General features: G+C 46.1%; 1 protein-coding gene across 2 annotated transcripts; it reads right to left on the bottom strand.

The window, feature by feature from the left end:
- Positions 1-7561: 7561 nt before the first annotated feature.
- LOC104011077 (tubulin alpha-1C chain) lies at positions 7562-17953 on the bottom strand. Of its 2 annotated transcripts, none has more exons than XM_087762120.1 (5): positions 17826-17953; positions 13458-13680; positions 10254-10402; positions 8199-8879; positions 7562-7954 (listed from the first exon to the last, which is right to left on the bottom strand). In XM_087762120.1, the coding sequence occupies exons 1-5, from the start codon at positions 17826-17828 to the stop codon at positions 7661-7663; spliced, it is 1350 nt and encodes a 449-aa protein (XP_087618246.1). In that variant the 5' UTR covers positions 17829-17953; the 3' UTR covers positions 7562-7660. The 2 variants fall into 2 exon arrangements, with proteins under 2 accessions (XP_087618246.1, XP_087618247.1); XM_087762121.1 differs by lacking the exon at positions 17826-17953 and adding an exon at positions 17351-17654.
- Between the last annotated feature and the right edge of the window lie 737 nt (positions 17954-18690).

Genomic DNA, 18690 nt, shown 5'->3' with positions numbered 1-18690 from the left:
GTTGATATCTGCAACAGCAGTGAACAAGTAAAGAAACAGACACAGAATTTGAAAACAGAGAGAGGAAGATAAACACTAAATGCAGCAAAAAGTAAAACAAGAAACAGAAGAGTACTCTGCATAGAACTGCCAGTAACTGTTGCTTGAATTACGAGGGAAGCCGGGGAAAAGGAAACCCTCCGTTTCTGGGCGCCATATGTGCTTACTGCAAGGCATTAACACCATTTTCAAAAGCATTTGTGGACAATGGCAGAAACTGTTCTATAACATACTCCGAGACGTGACTGGGACACTTGCACACATACGTGCACATGTTTTTGCCTTCCACATAAATACTCCCTATAAGTTGGGAAGAACAAAGGCAGAAACCATTTTGTCCCAGTCAGCAGAGAACAGCCGAGCCCGTGGGCCGACAGCAGCTGTAGCTGGCCCGGGGTAGCCCACGCTTCCCCGCTCCAGCACCCAGCTGATCCCACACTGAGCCATCCTAGCTCATGACAGCAAGAGAAAACCGTGCCCTTCTCCCAACAAGGGCTAAGTTTTCTTGCCAGTTTAACACAAAACTTAGTGCCAGAGGCAGTGCAAGAACAAAACCATGATAGCATGGGTGAGAAAAGAGGGAGGACTGGGACAGCAATAGCCAGCAGTTATGCTGGTTTAACAGCAGCTACAGACGTAAAACTGCAAGTAACTCTGCATGGGCCATAGCTTGGACAACTTGTGCAGAATTGCACAAGATCAACTCCAGATCTGCTGGAAAACAATGCCAGGCTCAAAATGGTACATTAGCATCTCTTTGAAACAAGGCATACCAGTGGCCTTCACCCGAGGCAGGTTCTACAAACTGCATTTTGAAATAACTGAAAAGCCACAAAGATCTCCACTCTCAGCATAACCAACTGAAAACTAGCTTTTGCAAGTGGTAATGATGTAAGACTACGAAATGCATTTGAGAGTTGCAGCCATAGAGCTCTAACAAAAGAAGTAACACGAAGATGCTGAAGGGTTCGGCGGCCTTCTTGGGGAACAGGGCTTGGAATTCATCCCGAATTGGAAGCGCTGCAACAAGCCACTCACAGCAGCCGCCTCTGAACAAGGAACTTGAACACCGACAGCCAGTAACCTCCCAGCGGCTGCTGTCAGACATTCACAGAAATGCCAGGTTAACCACGCAGGGTAGGAACAGCTCCTCGGGAAGTCCGAGCCATACTGGACAGAGGGATTTGTCCCAGTTCAAGTCTCTCGAAGTTAAATGCATAGCCCTGGACTTGGCACCTTAGGCCTTCAACAGGCACTTAGGAAACTCACTTAACCCCAACCTTACCATCCAGAATGGAGAGAAAGAGCCCCCCGTTCCCATTATCTTCGTTCCCCTCATCCCCTTGCTCTTGCAGAAGAATCCTAGTGCACCTTGCTCAGACTACAGGTAACGCACTTCCAGGTCTAATGTTTGACAAAAATTAATCTTGCCCACCAAACGTAAGGCACAGAGTTTAGGAGAGTTGCAAACTGCCTAAGTACCTCCTTCACTGATCTCTGTTCAACGAACTGCCCGAGTAGCAGAGCTGACTGATGTTGAAGCAGCAGTATGCAAATAGAGACCAGCAATAGCATCTCACCATTTCAATCCTAAAACATTCAGGGATAAAAGAATTGCAGGTCTTTAGGAAGAGTTGTAAACAGGCCCTCAACACAGCATAGTAGCAGTTAAACATCACCCATCACCTCCAAAAGGTAACAAAGCTGAAGTGGGAGAAACACCTAACCAGTACTAATGCAACACACTTGGGACAGCCTTTCTGGAGCTGATTGTATCCATATGGGCAAACTCCAGCCTGTGAAGTTGTCTTGAATTTTTTTTTCCACCTTCTCCATCACCATCTGATCTCCAGTCCTGGTCTTAAGTGAATTTAAATATTCCTGCCGATGACCAGAACTCCCTTCCCGCTTTTTGAAACCCACAAAGGCTTAAACCCTTGTTCTTCCCTCAGCCTCAAAACCCGCTCAGTTTTGCGGTTGACATACCACAATTACTGTTGCACATATTGGGCCAAAACTGAGACACCACTCACACGCTTACTGGTATCCCAGAGGAAGCCCGGGATAGACCTTACAGCAGAACCGAGCTCATCCAGCGGGCTGGAGCACTTCGTTTTAAAGGGACTAAGGTGCATGTCCTTGCTGAGAAAGAGTAATTCACTTAAGACTTCCTAAGTCTTCCTGCATTTCTAACAATCTATGTTAAATATTAGAAAAAAGTATTTCGTAAATGTTTCTGGAATGTTTTCTAGACCCTCATACTTAGTATTTACAGCTGTTTTCTAGTAAGCATCTGAAAAGGAGAATTTAACTTTTCATGACCCTGTACTTCAAGCTCTTGACACAGGCCAGTGCAACCAAAACAACGCTGCAGACAAACTGTGAAACACGCTCCTGAAAAATGACTGGAAGTTTTACAAATCCCCAAGGAATCAAGACAGCATCACAAGAACTAAGAATATCTTTAAACAACTTAACATGTTTCATGTCACATGAAGCTGGACATGGAAAGCCACTGGACAGGCACACGGCATCAGAAAGATGAAGAGGCTGGGTTTTAACTTGACTCAATTCATTGAAAAGCTCCACAGAAAGCACCACTCTTCTGACTCTTACCCTTTTTTCAATACCCCTGGTATTTCTCAGCCAGCACCTACAATACCTTCAGAGCAATGTAATTTCTCCCACTTCATCACGCTCTCGTTCCTCCTCTCCATTAACAGCCAGTTGAGACTACAAACCTTTAATCCTCTCGCCTGACTTGTAGGAGAAATCTGTAGATCAAAGTCTTTGCACAGTCTGGAAGTTACATAGTCAGTCCTCCCTCTAGTTCAGACCAAGACAGAAGGACGGGATTAATCATTATCGCCCTGCCAATACACACAGAAAATCCCTACAGCTCTTCCAGTGGAGTCCTGCAATATGATGGAAAATGGTTCTTCAGCTCTTTACTGCCAAATTTGTTTATAAGCCCAGTCCCCGTCTTCAGAGTTCAAATAAAAAACATCTTTTCTTTTGAAGTAATTCCTTATAAACATGATGTAAGAACTGATGAGATCAGGAGTCACCTAATCCAGTTTCTTCCCGACAGGAGCCTCGATTATACTTCCCCAACCTCTGGTCATTCACAGTTCCTATACAAGATACAGTACCTCGACATTTAGTACCCTGGCTGATTTTTCTTCCCAAACTTAAGGCTTGTAAAAGAAATTAATTCAAAGGCACAAATGCATTGACAAAAATCTGCAAAAGAATTTGCATCTTAGGTTGTTACAATACTTCAGCAAGGAAACTGAAAAAGCCATCCCATTACATTAAAATAGCTCTGCATTATAAATAGCAACAACTGCAGTTTTGTTTCTGTGAAGCATCTCCTACATAAAGGAAAACATGACCTTGTGCAAAGGCAACCAAAGTTTTATTCGGCAGATACAGGCATTTAAAAACATCAGAAGAGAATGGCACAGGGTAGCATATTAGCAGCATCGTATTTCAGATGTCAGGATCTCCCCTGTTACCATGTTCATGCAGATCTGACTGACCAGCACAGAGCCGAGCACAGAAGGACATCTTCCTTCTCTTAGAGACCTTGCCAGAGTGGAAGCCGTGCGGCAACAGAAGGCCTCCCGAGACTGAAGGCTTGGGACAAGGCACACAAAAACTCCATGCACGTTTACAGCAGCATATTGACAAAGCAATGAATTGACACTGCTATTCCCTTCGCTTTTTTACTAACCCCTCAAAATTTTCACAAGAAATCACTCTGAACTGCCCACGAGACGTTGATCTCCGACTCCTCACTATTACACTGTGGAGAAAGGCAGAAGGTAAAGCCAGAGAATCTGTAATACCACATCATGTTATCCATTTTTTTTTTTTCAGATAAAGCTTTGTATTTTCCTAAAACACTGCCAAGAACACTCTTAGCACTACTTCTTCCACCAGAAGAATGGAGTCACCCTATTGTTTCTTCACTTATTCACTTTCAGTTAAAATCTCACCAATTCTAACTCCAAAGAGCTATGTTCTCCAAAACAAGCTCATGCTTTTCAGCAGCGGGCTGCTGGGGTGAATGTTATCTGACAGGGTTCGAAGCATCTGAGGCACAAAAGCAAAGCCCTTTCTGAATTTTATTTGAGAAAGATTTGCTCTGCAGGAAGGTGGCAGCATGTGCAGTTGCATGCTTACGTTACCTATACTGTCCATAAAGCTAGAACAGACGGAGATCTTTATCACACAATTACACTGTGGCATGCTTACTATAGAAATTAGAAATGTACATAATTATATATATAATATAGACATTAGCACATTAAGAGGTATTCATATTGCTTATTCAGAGGGCAGAGTGGGTGGAAATCGGATTCTGCTGCACTGCGTTCCCCTGGAATGGCACCAGAACCATCTCGGAACAGATCTCGGAGATAAGACCAGCAATTTACAACAAAGTTCACAGCAATCCGCCACAGGCTCCAGCTCACTTCCTCCTCCTCCTCCACTTAATGAGTCACAGAAGTTATTCTGTATCAGGTGATAGCTATTAATTGCCAATCTCAACACTGGAGAAAGCTGTGTCACCACACAGGTAAAGATATATTTAGTTACCACTAGATAAGGCCTGCACTTCTGCCAGTGCAAATAGGCACATGACTTTTCAAAGCAGAAGTATGGGGATTTCTTAGCAAAGAACACATGAATTTGAAGTTTGGAATTAAAGAAAGGCTTTCAACAGAGCGCAAAGCACATTTTCTTTTAAGTGACAGCTAATCTTAACCCCTGCAAGTTTCAGGTATTCACTCTTACACTCAAATTTTAATTCAGTATACAATCTCCTCTCCATTTCAGGAAACAGAGGAACCACCCATTTGTTAATTCAACCACACAGCTCGTAATTAGAACATGTTTAAGGATTTCTGCAGCTAGCTGAAGCAAGAGCAGTTTTAGCAGGATTTTCCTGCTGTAATTATCTTGGCTTTTTATCTGAGAAAAACACTACGTTATCTTAGCTTTTTATCTGAGAAAAAAACTACCTTATCTTAGCTCACTATGCAGATGCCTACACTGAGAGCTAACTGCCCACTAGCTAACGCAACAGTGTTTCTTAATACTAATATAAAGAAAATTTGAGCATGGTGTAGGCTGAGAATGTATGATGTATTTTCCACATCAGTCCAATGGCTAACAAGTGACACAGCACCTCTTGTCAAACCTTCCGCCAGTGGATACTTGTCATGTTTCAGCCTACCATCTTTCCAAAGTAGCATTACATGTTATTTTTAAAAATTGAAAGCATAATGCATCTCAAATCTCATGCCTACATTCAATGAGATTCCCTAGTCAGTCCAGGTTTTTCAAAGAGCTCGGCATTCAATGTGCACAAGCCTTTTACAAGGATGCTGTGTCCTGCACAGACTCATCCTTGTACATGCCCAGATAAAACACTGACACACTGCAAGCCAATTCCCATCACATAAGTAGCAGCGTTCTAAATAAGGGTAATCCACATGTACAGTAAAAAACCCAGACTATCAGCTGGAAACAGAGCATGCCAGCCTCAAATAAGGACATGAAGAATCCCAGATAGAAGAGCCAAATCATTGCTAAAAGATCACACTGAAGGCCAGTTCAGAAATCCAGTCCTACACAACCCCCTGATACACATAATTTTTAAAGGAAATGATGGTGCTGGCACTCACGGCCACACAGCATTCTTCATGATCTGCTAGTAGTACAAGATTTCACACTGAAGATCTAGACACCTGCAAGGCATGAAACAGCCCTTTGCATATTCCTCTTGCGGGCTCTGCCATTACATTGAAAATCTGAATGCATGCACTGCAATGAAGTCGATCTGACTTGCAATGAGTGTGACTGTCTCTTGGGTTCTGCCTAGCATATTTGCTTAATCATCCGGTAAGTAGGAAAATAAGTTAGTCAGCAGGACCTGAAATCCTCTACACTTATGTCTACCCTGGAACATAGAAACACAAGCAAAAGCAAATGAGAAACTCGCTGAAGCTACAGACACGCTCAGCTATGCTGAATGGCAGCAGGTACGATTTACACAGCATCTGTATATTCTGCACCAGACCACGGCTGACAACAGTCTGAGGCACTCATCTAGGTTATAAAGCCTGAAGATTGTTCTCCCCATCTATATAAAATCAGTAACTCCCATCTCCAATAAGTCTGATTAATTTCAAATCAGATTGACTCAATCCAATGGCTGCAAGAACACAGAGTAACTCAGGACAACAGGCTATTCTGTTAGCCCTTCATCAACAGCAGCAGCCTGCTGTTCTAAATTAAAAGCGATACCCTCATCTAAAAGAATAAACAGACCCAAGTCAGTTAAAACTGAGCTTAGGGAAAGATTCCTACTCGATGAGTTGATGTCAAATACTGCAGCATTACCCGAGTACTGTGCTTCCCATACAGACAGAAGTTAAGGCACTTTTCATACCACCGCTGAGACTCCTGCCGAGCAGGTATGCGCATCTTCATCAACTAACACAGGCTTCGAGGCTTGCCCTGAATCCTGCTCCACTATTAAATCAGAAGGAATATAAATAAGGTTGAAATAGGACAGAGGAATTCTCCAGCTCAAATCTAGTCTGGGAGTCAGACTTTGGTATCCTACAATCATATTCAGTATTCAATCGTCATCTTAACATATTTGCCTATTCCACCTTTGCTACTTCTGCAGGAGAGATTCCTCGGAGTCACCCAGCTCCAAGACAGAGTTAGGAACAGTCAGGTTATGTGGTTTGTGGATCCCTGCCCTGTGTCCCCAGGCCCCCACCCAGATCACAGAGGAGGTTTCAGACAGAGGCTGGCCACATCTGAAGATAACCTGATTACCAAAATCCTCTCCTGTTACATCAGCTTACATGGAACGCAGAAGGATGGTGATTTGCATATCCAAACCCATGGACTAGTGACTTCTGCAAAAGAATTAGTTTTAGGGAAACCTAGTGTTTAACCCAGAGATTTTGCTCCAGACAGCTTCAGGCAGAAGGCTGACTCCACAGAAAGTTCCTTTTGTGGGAGGACAAAGCAACACCAGGACAACCACCACACAGGTTCTGACAGAGAAGCAGCAGGTTCCTCATGCTGTGGCACACCCTGCCAGGTTACAGCATCTCTAAGTTACTGGCCCACGTTAAGTCTAAGTGTAGGAGAAAACTAACTCAAACAGCCTTTGGTTTTAAAGGTGTTGCATCTTTTCTTAAGGGTAATACAAGGTAAGTTCCTGTTGCCTCTTGTGACACCAGCTTTAGAGCCTTGAAAAAATGTAGCTAACTAATCTTCCAGCAAAAGCTCAGACACATTCTAGTCATATTCTAGGGGAAAATATGCACTATCAGCTCTTGAAATAGCAATGCCTTAAGGACAAGAATTCATCTAACTATAGCATGATTATTTTATTCAGCTATCTTTCTCAAAGAAATTCCATCTCCTGGACTACTGACTACTTGCATATAGTTAATGAATGTACATAGTGTTTGGACACTACCAAATGTCTCAATTAAAGAAGTTTATTCCAATTATTTGACATGATTTACACCGCTACTGAAGAGGCAGTAAAATGGCAAAGACTTGCAATTCACTTTTGTTGTATTTAATATTCTTCACCTTCATCTTCTCCATCCATCGAGTCTGTGCCCACTTCTTCATAATCTTTCTCAAGTGCAGCCAAGTCTTCCCGAGCCTCTGAGAACTCCCCCTCCTCCATCCCTTCTCCGACATACCAGTGAACAAAGGCACGTTTGGCATACATCAGATCGAACTTGTGGTCTAGACGAGCCCATGCCTCAGCAATGGCTGTAGTGTTGCTCAGCATGCACACTGCCCGCTGGACTTTGGCCAGGTCGCCACCAGGAACCACTGTCGGTGGCTGGTAATTGATCCCAACCTACATGAAAAGCAGAAAAGACCGTGAGTTTCTTTGATTGTAGCCACTGCAAAATGCTACAAAGAAGTCAGACAGTAAAATGTTTCACTCCCGAGAAAACAGCTCCGTAGAAGAACTTAAGCCTCCATTTCTCAAAATACAAATCAGGTACCTACAGAACATCTTAACGAGAAAATATGCTTCATAAGCCCATGACAGTGAATGAGAAGTCTGTTAAAAAAATCACAATGGAACTGAGACTTGCCTTAAAACCAGTAGGGCACCAGTCCACAAACTGGATTGTGCGCTTGGTTTTGATAGCGGCAATAGCAGCGTTGACATCCTTGGGGACAACATCCCCACGATACAGCATACAACAGGCCATGTACTTGCCATGGCGGGGGTCACACTTCACCATCTGATTGGAGGGCTCAAAGCAAGCATTGGTTATCTCGGACACAGAGAGCTGCTCGTGATAGGCTTTCTCTGCCGAAATAATTGGGGAATATGTTACCAGCGGGAAGTGGATACGAGGGTAAGGCACCAAGTTAGTTTGAAATTCAGTAAGATCCACGTTTAAGGCACCATCGAATCTGAGGGAAGCAGTAATGGAAGAGACTATCTGACCAATGAGGCGATTGAGATTGGTGTAGGTCGGGCGTTCAATGTCCAGATTCCTGCGGCAAATGTCATAGATGGCCTCATTGTCAACCATGAAGGCACAGTCGGAATGCTCCAGAGTAGTGTGGGTAGTCAGGATGGAGTTGTATGGCTCAACAACAGCTGTCGAGACCTGGGGTGCAGGGTAGATGGCAAATTCCAATTTTGATTTTTTCCCATAGTCAACTGACAGGCGCTCCATCAGCAGGGAAGTAAAACCTGAGCCAGTGCCTCCCCCAAAGCTGTGGAAGATCAGGAAACCCTGCAAGCCAGTGCATTGATCAGACTGAAAGAGAAGATACATGCATTAAAGCAATTGTGTAGACATCAAGAATCCCAAAACAAGCTCAAGACAGGCAATCCGAATTCTGACACGTACCAATTGTTCAAGCTCCAGGAAAGTAATATTGGATTTGATCCATCCACTGATAATCAAGGAACTGCCCCATAAAAAACCATTGTATTCATGGCTATTTTAAGCCCCCTACCTATTGGAGGGTGACCTCTCCACTTCAAATTACTTCCTCAAAGCTTCCCCTACCTCCAATTCTCAGGCCAAGGCCATTAACAATGACCAAGAAAAAAGCAATAATATTCAACGAACTACAGACCGTCTATCCCTTACGCTGATCTGACATTCTCTACCTGCACAAAAATGGAGCAATCCCCTGTCCCAGAAATATTGCTATAATCCTCTAAGAGTTGCAAGCATGTAACTCAGTTCAGGGAAGTGAGCTGTCAAAATGTATTACGCTGCCATTCCAGTTTAGTCTTCTCAGATGAAGAAATTAGACTGCCTTGTCCTCAGAAAGCAGTGCCCCACGATGCTTAGCTTGATTCCCAGGACTGACAGGGATTTCCAACAGCTTGTAAAGAGAAATTACAACCATATATTTTTCAGGTCAAAGTACAGCCTGCCGCAAACTTATCTTAGCTTTAATTAGAGACGGTGGCAGCCCCGTGTTGAGACTACTACCAGTTTTGATCTGCAAAAGGTGTATTTTTCAGTAAGACTCATTCCATATTAAAGCACCAGAGGTATACCCTGGATTTTTTTGCGTAATGAGAATTCCTTACCTTTGTGACACAGATTTGGTAAAGTACATGCTTAGCAGCCCTAGAAAGAGAACTCTAACCTTCTAAGCTGACATCTTCATAAATTTGCCACATGATCTAAGTACTGGGGAGCCTGAAACATCCCAACTTACTGATATTTATTGCTTTTCTACTGTTATTACCATAAAATTCAGAAATCATAACAGCAGGAAATGCAAACAAAAGTCTAAACCACAGAAGCAAACACTCCTATTTAAACTTCCTTCCAAGAGCCCCAGCCAGAGACCAATCCTGTTCCAGCAGGAGCTATGCAAATCCAAATTCTTAATCCTGGCTTTCTGAAGTTCAACATGAAACTATAAAGTTTTGGGTGCCTCATCAGTATTTTAGGCCACTTGAAAGTCATATTCAACAGGAATAATCCAACCATTCTCAGCTGGCTAAGAATAAAAACAGATGCAGACTAAGTCCACAGATTCTTCTACTATGGAACAAATCAAAGCACAATTTATAGGCCTATGTATTTTTGATAACCTGATTTCCAAATCCTGTAAAACAGGATACAGAAAGATGTTTAAGAACCTTCAGTGAAGCAAAGTCTTACCAGTTTCCTGATACGCTCTAAAACTAGATCAATTATCTCTTTCCCAACTGTGTAATGACCTCGAGCGTAGTTATTTGCAGCATCTTCTTTACCAGATATCAGTTGTTCAGGATGAAAGAGTTGCCTGTATGTCCCATTCCTAACTTCATCTGGGGAGACAAGATGAATATTATTTATAAGTTAGCTTTCTATGTAGACCAGGCTTTTCAAACTTCTGAGGGTGCCCAGGATAAGGTACCTAAACCCTTACAGATAAAAAGCAGCTTGATTTCTACCCATCAGTAGGTGACACAATACTTAGTACAGTCTAAATGTTGACTACCTAAGAAAAATGAAGTTACCACTTAAGAAACTGTCCCATTTTACACCTAAGATTAAATTTTTGACCTGCCAGAGCAATTTCAAAGTGGACTGTAGCAGCAGAATCATTCTTCCACAGTTTAAGACAACTTAAGGCCCACTTTGCAGATCAGCATCTGAAATACTGCTTTTCCCCCTTATTTTCCAAGCCCTCCAGGATGTTGCCTTATTGCTTCTGCAGCTGTGGGCAGTCAGAGCCTACACTGCTTGCTTGTCCCCTTCTTTTTCCCTTAATTGTACTTTCTGCCAAGGGTAGAGAATAACATTAAAAGGAACAGGAGATGCTCTTGTAGAGACATTCAGTTATTCAAAGACTGAGCTGTAAGCTCCAGCACAAATGGCTGTGTCAAAGAAGCCGTGCAAGCAGACACGCAGCATCCCCCACCAGCTACAGATCTGGAGAATGATTTAGAGTCATTATCTCCACTAGTTAGCAGAAATATGCACTTACATCTAGCAGGCTAAAGCTCTGTCCTACCAAAGGTACAAAGACACTCATCATAGCTTTGTCTCTGGTTTAGCTCAAGCCATTCTTGAGGTCTATGCTAATGCAGTACTGCATCCTTTAATTAAAATCAGGTGGAAAGCAAAGAGCTTTATTAATTACAGATGAAGTTGCTTGTTTGCATATATTCTTTTTAATCTGAAAAAGAGTGAGCAAGAGAAAGATATGTAGAATTCAAGATTTAAAAATACAGTTACTATTTGAACCAATTTAGACTGACCAGCTACCACTGCAGTTCGCAATCCAATACTCAATTTCCAAGCTGCACCAAAATAAAAACAATTTGGAGAAGTCTACCATTCAAAATATATGTTTAAGACTTGCTGCATTACCACTCCAAGTAATAAAGCAGAAATATGGGTAAAAAGAGAAAATATAGAACCTAAAGAAAAACATAACTGGCAGGGGCAACATGAGTCAAGATGGTCCTGGGGGAATAACAAAACTTGAGGAGTTAAGAGGATCAGTTATTGGGCTATGAAAGCATGCTGAAATAAAGAACTTAAGAGTTTAGGGGACACCTAAACCAAGCTTTCCCCTGGACATGCTATCCTTTGTGTTTGAGTCTATTGGGGCAGGTTTTTAAAGACACTTGTGTTGAATTCCCAGACTTGTTACTGCCCTATATCTTGGTGGAAAGTTTGATGGTATTTTACCACCTCCACAGAGCTGGTGTGCACATCCAGCAGTCCTGCTGCTTTCACCAAGAGCAGCACTGATCTGGATCCCTGGTGTACACACACAGCAGCTGCAGAGCTGCTGTATGACCAACAGCAGTTATTTTCATAAACACAGTGCAGAAGGACATGCTGCATGAATGGGAAGAGTCATGCTGGCCCTGCCCAGGAAACTGGATCAATAGTTTTCAAATAAGCAGGGCGGGAATAAAAGAAGGCTAGCCCCCAGAAAGGCACATGATGTAACCTTTAACACAAAACCCTAACTTTTTTAGTATTACCAAGTATTTCATAAGGCAGCCTTTTGCCCATCTCCCCATACTACACTTGCATCATTAACAACTGCTGGAACACTACCTTTTTTACCATGTGTCCCAAGACTCACCAGCTACTCGCCCCCAGAAGCAAGGCAAGAGCTTTGCCACCTCCTCTCCCTCACCTCATTTCTCAGCTTTTTCTGGTTGCTGAGAGCCACCACCTGGCCAGCAGCAGAGGAAGCAACAGCTAGAGGGCTCAAGAAAACAGAAAGCCAGAGCTGCCAACAGCTCCTGGGGATATTGGTGTATGGCCAAGGGTGCTTTGGCCCATTTCAAAGTTATCAGTCCAGCACTCCCACCCTCAACCTGCCCAACAGCCTTCTGCCCTCCTACAGAAGTTCAGTCTACTGTATTAGCCACAGAAAGTGGTTTGGGGTGTTACAAGGAAAAGTTACAAGAGACCCACAGTTTGGGTTTGTAGCCTACGCCTATTCACTCATCTCCCCTTCCCAACGCTATGATTGCAAAAGGAGAAACACAGCAACTGCACGAGCACAGGCAACACAGACCTCCTCTTTTAGGAGAGCCCCAAATCACTACTTAAGGCAAGACAGCTGCAAAACCAGCTCCAGCAGAATTACTTCAGGCACACACATTGGTGAGAGCAAAACCAAGATTCAGGACACATGGAACAAGGGCCTTGTGAAACAGGGGAGCTCACCCTGGGCTGGCAGTGTGGCTAATGCCCCAGAATGTGGGACTGGTCAGTGGCTGATGCATGGGATCCCATCTGGACACTAAGAGCCAGTGTTGTCGGAGCTTGGGATACAACTGATTTTCAGGATAAGAGTGGATTGTTATTCAAAGACAAGGCAGGAGGAAGTTGAAGTGCATGTTTGGAAGTCCCTGAATTTAGGCTAGCAATTGAGACTAATTTCTGCAAGCACTATTCAAGCTACAGAGAGTAGAAGATTGTTTTGGGAAAGCACGGGAATCATTCCAATGTACAAAAAGAAATCTGCTTAATGATACATATCACATCTTTTTAAAAGGTTCCTATTGACTGCTGTACACATTATGCCATATTGTTTTGAGGTTATAACTAGTTCCTTGCATAGCAAAAGCATGAGGCATGTTCAGAAGACCCATTTAATTCCACAGGCTGGCAGAACGTAATATTTAAATTCTGTAGAGCTCCAGAGGACATATTTGCCAGTCTCAATGAACGTAAAGCCAAGTAGTTTCCATCACTAGGAAGATGTAGGCAAGCTTTATGTAGCAAAAATTTAACCCCCCCAGGCATTTTGCAGAACTAGAGAAATTGATCCCTTGGTCAAAAAATGTGCAAGTTAAATCAAATCCTACAGCACATTCTATAGTCCCTTGCACACATCACTGTATTTACCTATTACTGCTGGCTCAAGGTCCACAAACACAGCACGAGGAACATGTTTTCCTGCACCAGTCTCACTGAAGAACGTGTTAAAGGAATCATCGCCTCCACCGATGGTTTTATCGCTTGGCATGGTACCATTGGGCTGGATGCCATGCTCCAGGCAGTAGAGCTCCCAGCATGCATTGCCGATCTGCACACCAGCTTGACCAACATGGACTGAGATGCACTCACGCTGTGTGGAGAAAAAAATTGGATCACTCAGCAGAAACAGCAGTTTCTTGTTTAGAAAACATTCAGCACACACAGCTTGAACTCCCCTACTGCAAAGCTATTAAAACATTGGCCTTATTGTCTTGGTGTTAGGGGCATTTGGCACAAAATACAACCGAACACAAAAGCCTCTTTCAGTCATCATCCACCTCCACCTAGAAAGACCCTTCTGGGCACTGTCATTTTTACAAACTCATTCCTCCTTGTTGTTCCTATCCTTAACCAGACAGGAAGAGTTTGATCAACTCTTCCAAATCCTTCAGCCAACTCCTCTTCATAACAAACACTGAATATTTAGAAAAACTGATGAATACACCTGTCACTGGCCTAAGTGTCCAGAAAAACTTCACCCCCAGAGCTCCCGCCCCAGGAGCCACTTAAGCACAGCCACCAGAGGGAGCAAATCCTTCTGCAAGATGCAGGGCCATTTTGCTTAATATACCTAGAAAAAATATTCTCCTGATCACTTTAGGGAACTTTGCCATTCTGTAAGGAAGTCTTTGCTTAAAAAAAACCCCTTAGTATCACCTCATAACTATGGAACATCAGGCCTCACATCATACTGCTGTATGCAAAGTATTAAGCGCCTTAACACTAAACAAAACTCTACCTCATTTAAGCTATGTGGAAAATACTCCATGTCAGCAAAAGGATCTACTCATTCCCATTTATGGATTCCCAAGCTGCCTTTGATGTCCGGAGCATAAACCCAGCTTCCTTAATATTTCAGCATAGGGTTTTGAATATTAAAAGCCAAACCACAATGGAACCATCGCCAAGCTCCCGGTCCATCTGTGGCATTTTATATTTAACTTCTAGTTTAGAGTGACAGTTAAACACATTCCAGAAGAGCCTGCATATAGGACAGTTTTGAATAACTGTCACATTTAACTATGTTCAGACCCTACGACTGGATGATACTATTTGATTGATGATTAATTTGTCCCCTGAAATTCCAGGATAAGCAGGACCTGGAACTGGCTAGTCCACATCAAGAGTCAATGCAGGAAAGCAGGTGCACAGTCCTTTCAATTTCCTTGGGAACCCCAAGAAATTAAAACCTATATTTGCCAAAAACCCCATCACCTGTTCTCAACCACAGCCCAGAGCAGCTGAGAACTGTTGTTTTTCAGCTCCCCATCCAAGCTGTGTATTCAGATATACAGCTTCCAGAAGAACAGTCCACATCCTCCCTGCAACCAGCCTTACTCAAAGCTGCTGCCACGCTACTCCTCTCCAAGGCCAGTACTCCATCGCTCTCTGGGCCGAAGCACTGGGCTTGGCAAGGTACTGCAGTGGTAAAGGACAGCCAACCTACACCCTGTAAAAAGGGCAACAGGAAAAGCAGCTTCAGAATCCAGCCCAACAAGGCTGCACTGTCGCAGAGAAGCCAGGCCACATCATCCTTTCAGGAAAGCAGGAGGACAGCAGGAAGACAGCAAGCAACTCTTTTCTAACAGTGAGAGGAGAAATATAAGTAGAAATAGACCACTTCAGTCTGGATCCTCACCTGTATGAGGTCCTATCAGTGATCCAAGCTTTGTTAGTGAAGCTCCTAAGCAGCTGGGGAAGGTCACTGAAAGGAAGCATGCAGGGACCAGCACACTCAAGCAACACATGGAAGACATCAGACTATACATGAGCTTTCCAGCATCAAATGAACTAGCACCACTACTTCAAACTACACAAACCAGAAATCATTCGTGTTCCAAAGAGAAAATGTAAATCTTTGGAAGTACAACTTGGGCAGCACAGCCACGGACCAGGTGCTACAGGTGCCATGTTAGAAGCACAGGATGTTTACTTTGACAAAGCACAAAGTTCAGCACTTGGGGCAGAGTAGCTCCCTGCATCAGTACAAAGAAGCAATTAACTGAGAAGCAGCTGAAAAGATCCTGGGAGTTACCACAGAAACCATCCTGAATGTTCGGCAGGGCATTCTCATCCTCGATAAGGCAAACAATGTGCCAGGCTACAAAGGGACACGGCCCCAAGAAGCCTCCCCTCTGCTCTGCAGGAGGGTTCAGGTCAGATTTAGGAGGATGCTGGGAGATTTGGTTTGGGTGTTAGGAAAAGCTTCCCCAGCAGTGGTGCAGCCCTGGAACAGGTCACCAGAGAGGTGGGAAGGGATCTCCATCCTTGGTGGTTTGCAAAACTTGGCAAGAGAGAAGTCAGTGACAAAAACCTGGCCTGGTGCTACTGTTAGCCCTGCTTTGAGAGGTCTCTTTCAACCACCTTCCTGCAACTCTACCAAGTACTTTTAAGTAGTATGTGGCTATTTAATGAAACACAAATCTTTGTTAGACACTAAGAGACTCTGCCTATTTTGCTCTGCATAGCCTTTTCACAGCAGCAGAAGTCTGACAGTACCAAGAATACTAAAGAACAGAACAAAATCTGAGCCTCGAAAGTATAATCTCCAAGTCATAAAGACAGACAAGAGATAACTGTCACACTCATTACAATCCTGGGCCTTTACACATCACTGATGGAAGTTTCATAGTTAATAAGGTTTAAATATGTACTATAGACAGTACTGTTAAGTGCTATATTCAAGCCACAAGTCAGGACACAGAATCCTTAATTAACACTAAACACTCTTCACCACTTCCATACACTATTTTCAAGCACAGAACCAGTTCCAGTGAAATATCCCAGAGAATTTTCCCAGCCCAGCCTGAGTCTCTATTACCTCTGCCTCCTTTTGCTATATGATATGCTCCAGCTTAAGAGCAGCAGCTTGTTTTCCATAACTGCCCTTTCAGTAGCCATAGACCACTACCAGGTGGCCCCTTGCTGTACTCTTTCCCAGGCTGGAGCAGCCCAGCTCCCTCCAGCTGTACTGGTGGGTCACACTCTCCGGCCCTTGTAGCCTCCAGCACAGTGTTTCGGTACAGCTTCACCTGCACGAAGCTGGTGGAAAGCCACATTCCATAAGAAGAGCTGCATCAGCTCAGACCAAGTTCAACAACATACCATACCAAGGAACATGGTTTCACTTGGATGAAACTCCAGGGTAACCGCATCATTTGCGGAGGTGAAGGATGGCATTCACACTCTTGAGTTGGCTTAATTTTAAAAAATGTGACTGTTAACAGCCCCCCACGGCAGGGTAAGAACAAGATAAGGACATCACATCCCTCCAATATTCTCCTATTTCCAGTTCAACAAATATTTCCTGTGCATTCACAACCCTACAGAAGCACTCTGCTATGGTTTCTAAATCCATGTAGGCCGGCATCCACAACCTCTTTTCAGAAGAAAGATCTACAGGGCAAACGCCCGCATGGAAAAGGACCTCCCGCTCGTCCCAGCGACCCCAGCTGACAGCTGCCCCTTGCTGCACTGCACAGCACAGCTCAGCAGCCGAACCCTCTGCCCGCTTCGCGACGCCCAGCCCTTCACCGCGCCTTGCAGACACCCCTCGCAGGCTGACTCCTCACCTGCAAGGTCACTCCACCTCAGCTTCATCTCACCAAGTCCTCCAGGAAACCTCCCCCAGCCACCTCACACCGCCGCTGGCCCCTGACCTCTGCCACTCCCGGTCCCACGCACCCCAAGGAGGTTTATTTCCCCCATTTTTATACTCAACAGGTACCCGCGGGAGCACCCCAGCAGCTCCCCCCCCTCACCGCGGTGTGCGGGCTGGAGGCCCCGCCACGGCCCGCTCCGGGGGCCCACGGGCTGGCTGCACCCGGGGACGGAGAGACCGCCGCTCCCCGCTGCTGCGGAGGGCCCGGGCCGCAGTCACCGCTGAGGGAGACGCCGCCTCAGAGCCGGCCGGGGGCTGAGGGTCCCGCCGCCACCGGGGAGAGCCGCCCCGCCGCGGGCCGCCATGTTCTCGGAGGAGCCGCCACCATTTTGGGACGAGGCCGCGCTGCGGGACGCGGCACCGCGAAGGCCCACCGGGGCGGCGCGGCTCGGGGGCCGCCGGCGGCCACGCTCCGGCGCGGGGCCCGTCCCTCCTCCCCCGCCGCGGGCCGGGGCGGACCCGCGCCTCCCGCCGCGCACGGGTGGGGCCGCCCCGCCCCGCCTCGGCGTGCGGAGCAGCGCTCGGAGCCCCCCTGCCCCGGCCAGGAGCCCCCCGACCCCGGCCGCCCCGCTCACCATGGCTCGGGCCGGCGGCGGGCAGCGGCAGACGCCCTACGGGTCTGGGCAGCACCTCGAAAGCGGACGACCTTCCCGGGCCCACCTTATATAGGGAGGGGGCGGGGCGGTTGGCTCCCGCGCCGTTCTCATTGGTTATGCCTCGCTCGGAGGCGTAACCTCTTCGCGGCGCTATTGGGTGCCTGCGCGTCAAGACTGTCCTCTCTCCCAATCGGAGCTGGGCGGCGGCCGCGTGGAATGCGCCCTGCTGTGCACCATTGGATCGCAGATATGAATTTCACCTTCCTGCGCTAGCTATTCGGTGATTCGTAACCAGGGGCGGGGAGGAGGCGGGGCTTAGTCTTCCCGCCAACGGAGGCCGGCGCCTCCACCCTCAGACTCGGGCGCTCGTCGGCTCCGCTGCGGGTTTCGCTCGTCCCTTGGGCGGGCGGCGCGGGCCCGGGGCGGGGGATCGCTGTCGCCGGAGCCGGTGGCCGGTGCGGAGAAGGAGGCGGCGTGGGGAGAGCAGCTTTGCCCACCCGAGGGGCCCGGGCCTGCTGTTGGTGCGGGCGGGCCAGGCGGTCAGCGCTCGCACTGGCGGGACAGGCCTGAGGCGGGCAGAGGGGTGAGAGCTCAGCCCAGGGGAGCCCTGGCCGGGCGGCAGCTGCCCCGAGAGCCAGGCTGCGCTGCGGGGCTGCTCTCAGCCCTCCCGGGCCCGGCAGCGCAGACTGAGTCCAGTTCAAGTAGGCAGCGAAACGGCCAGGCCGTGTGAGGCAAAGGCTTGGACCACAGCGTGGACACCCAAAGACCCCCGGTGCCGCAGGCAGGCTCTGTGGGAGTGCTCAGCTCTGAGGGTAGAAGAGTGAGATGTGGGCAAATCTTTATA

Source organism: Nipponia nippon, unplaced genomic scaffold (genome assembly GCF_047370975.1).
Source record: "Nipponia nippon isolate SJK-2023a ecotype South Korea unplaced genomic scaffold, ASM4737097v1 scaffold_25, whole genome shotgun sequence".
Classification (NCBI taxonomy): domain Eukaryota; kingdom Metazoa; phylum Chordata; class Aves; order Pelecaniformes; family Threskiornithidae; genus Nipponia; species Nipponia nippon.
Note: the sequence above shows the minus strand (reverse complement) of the source record. Positions and strands in the feature narration are given on the sequence as shown.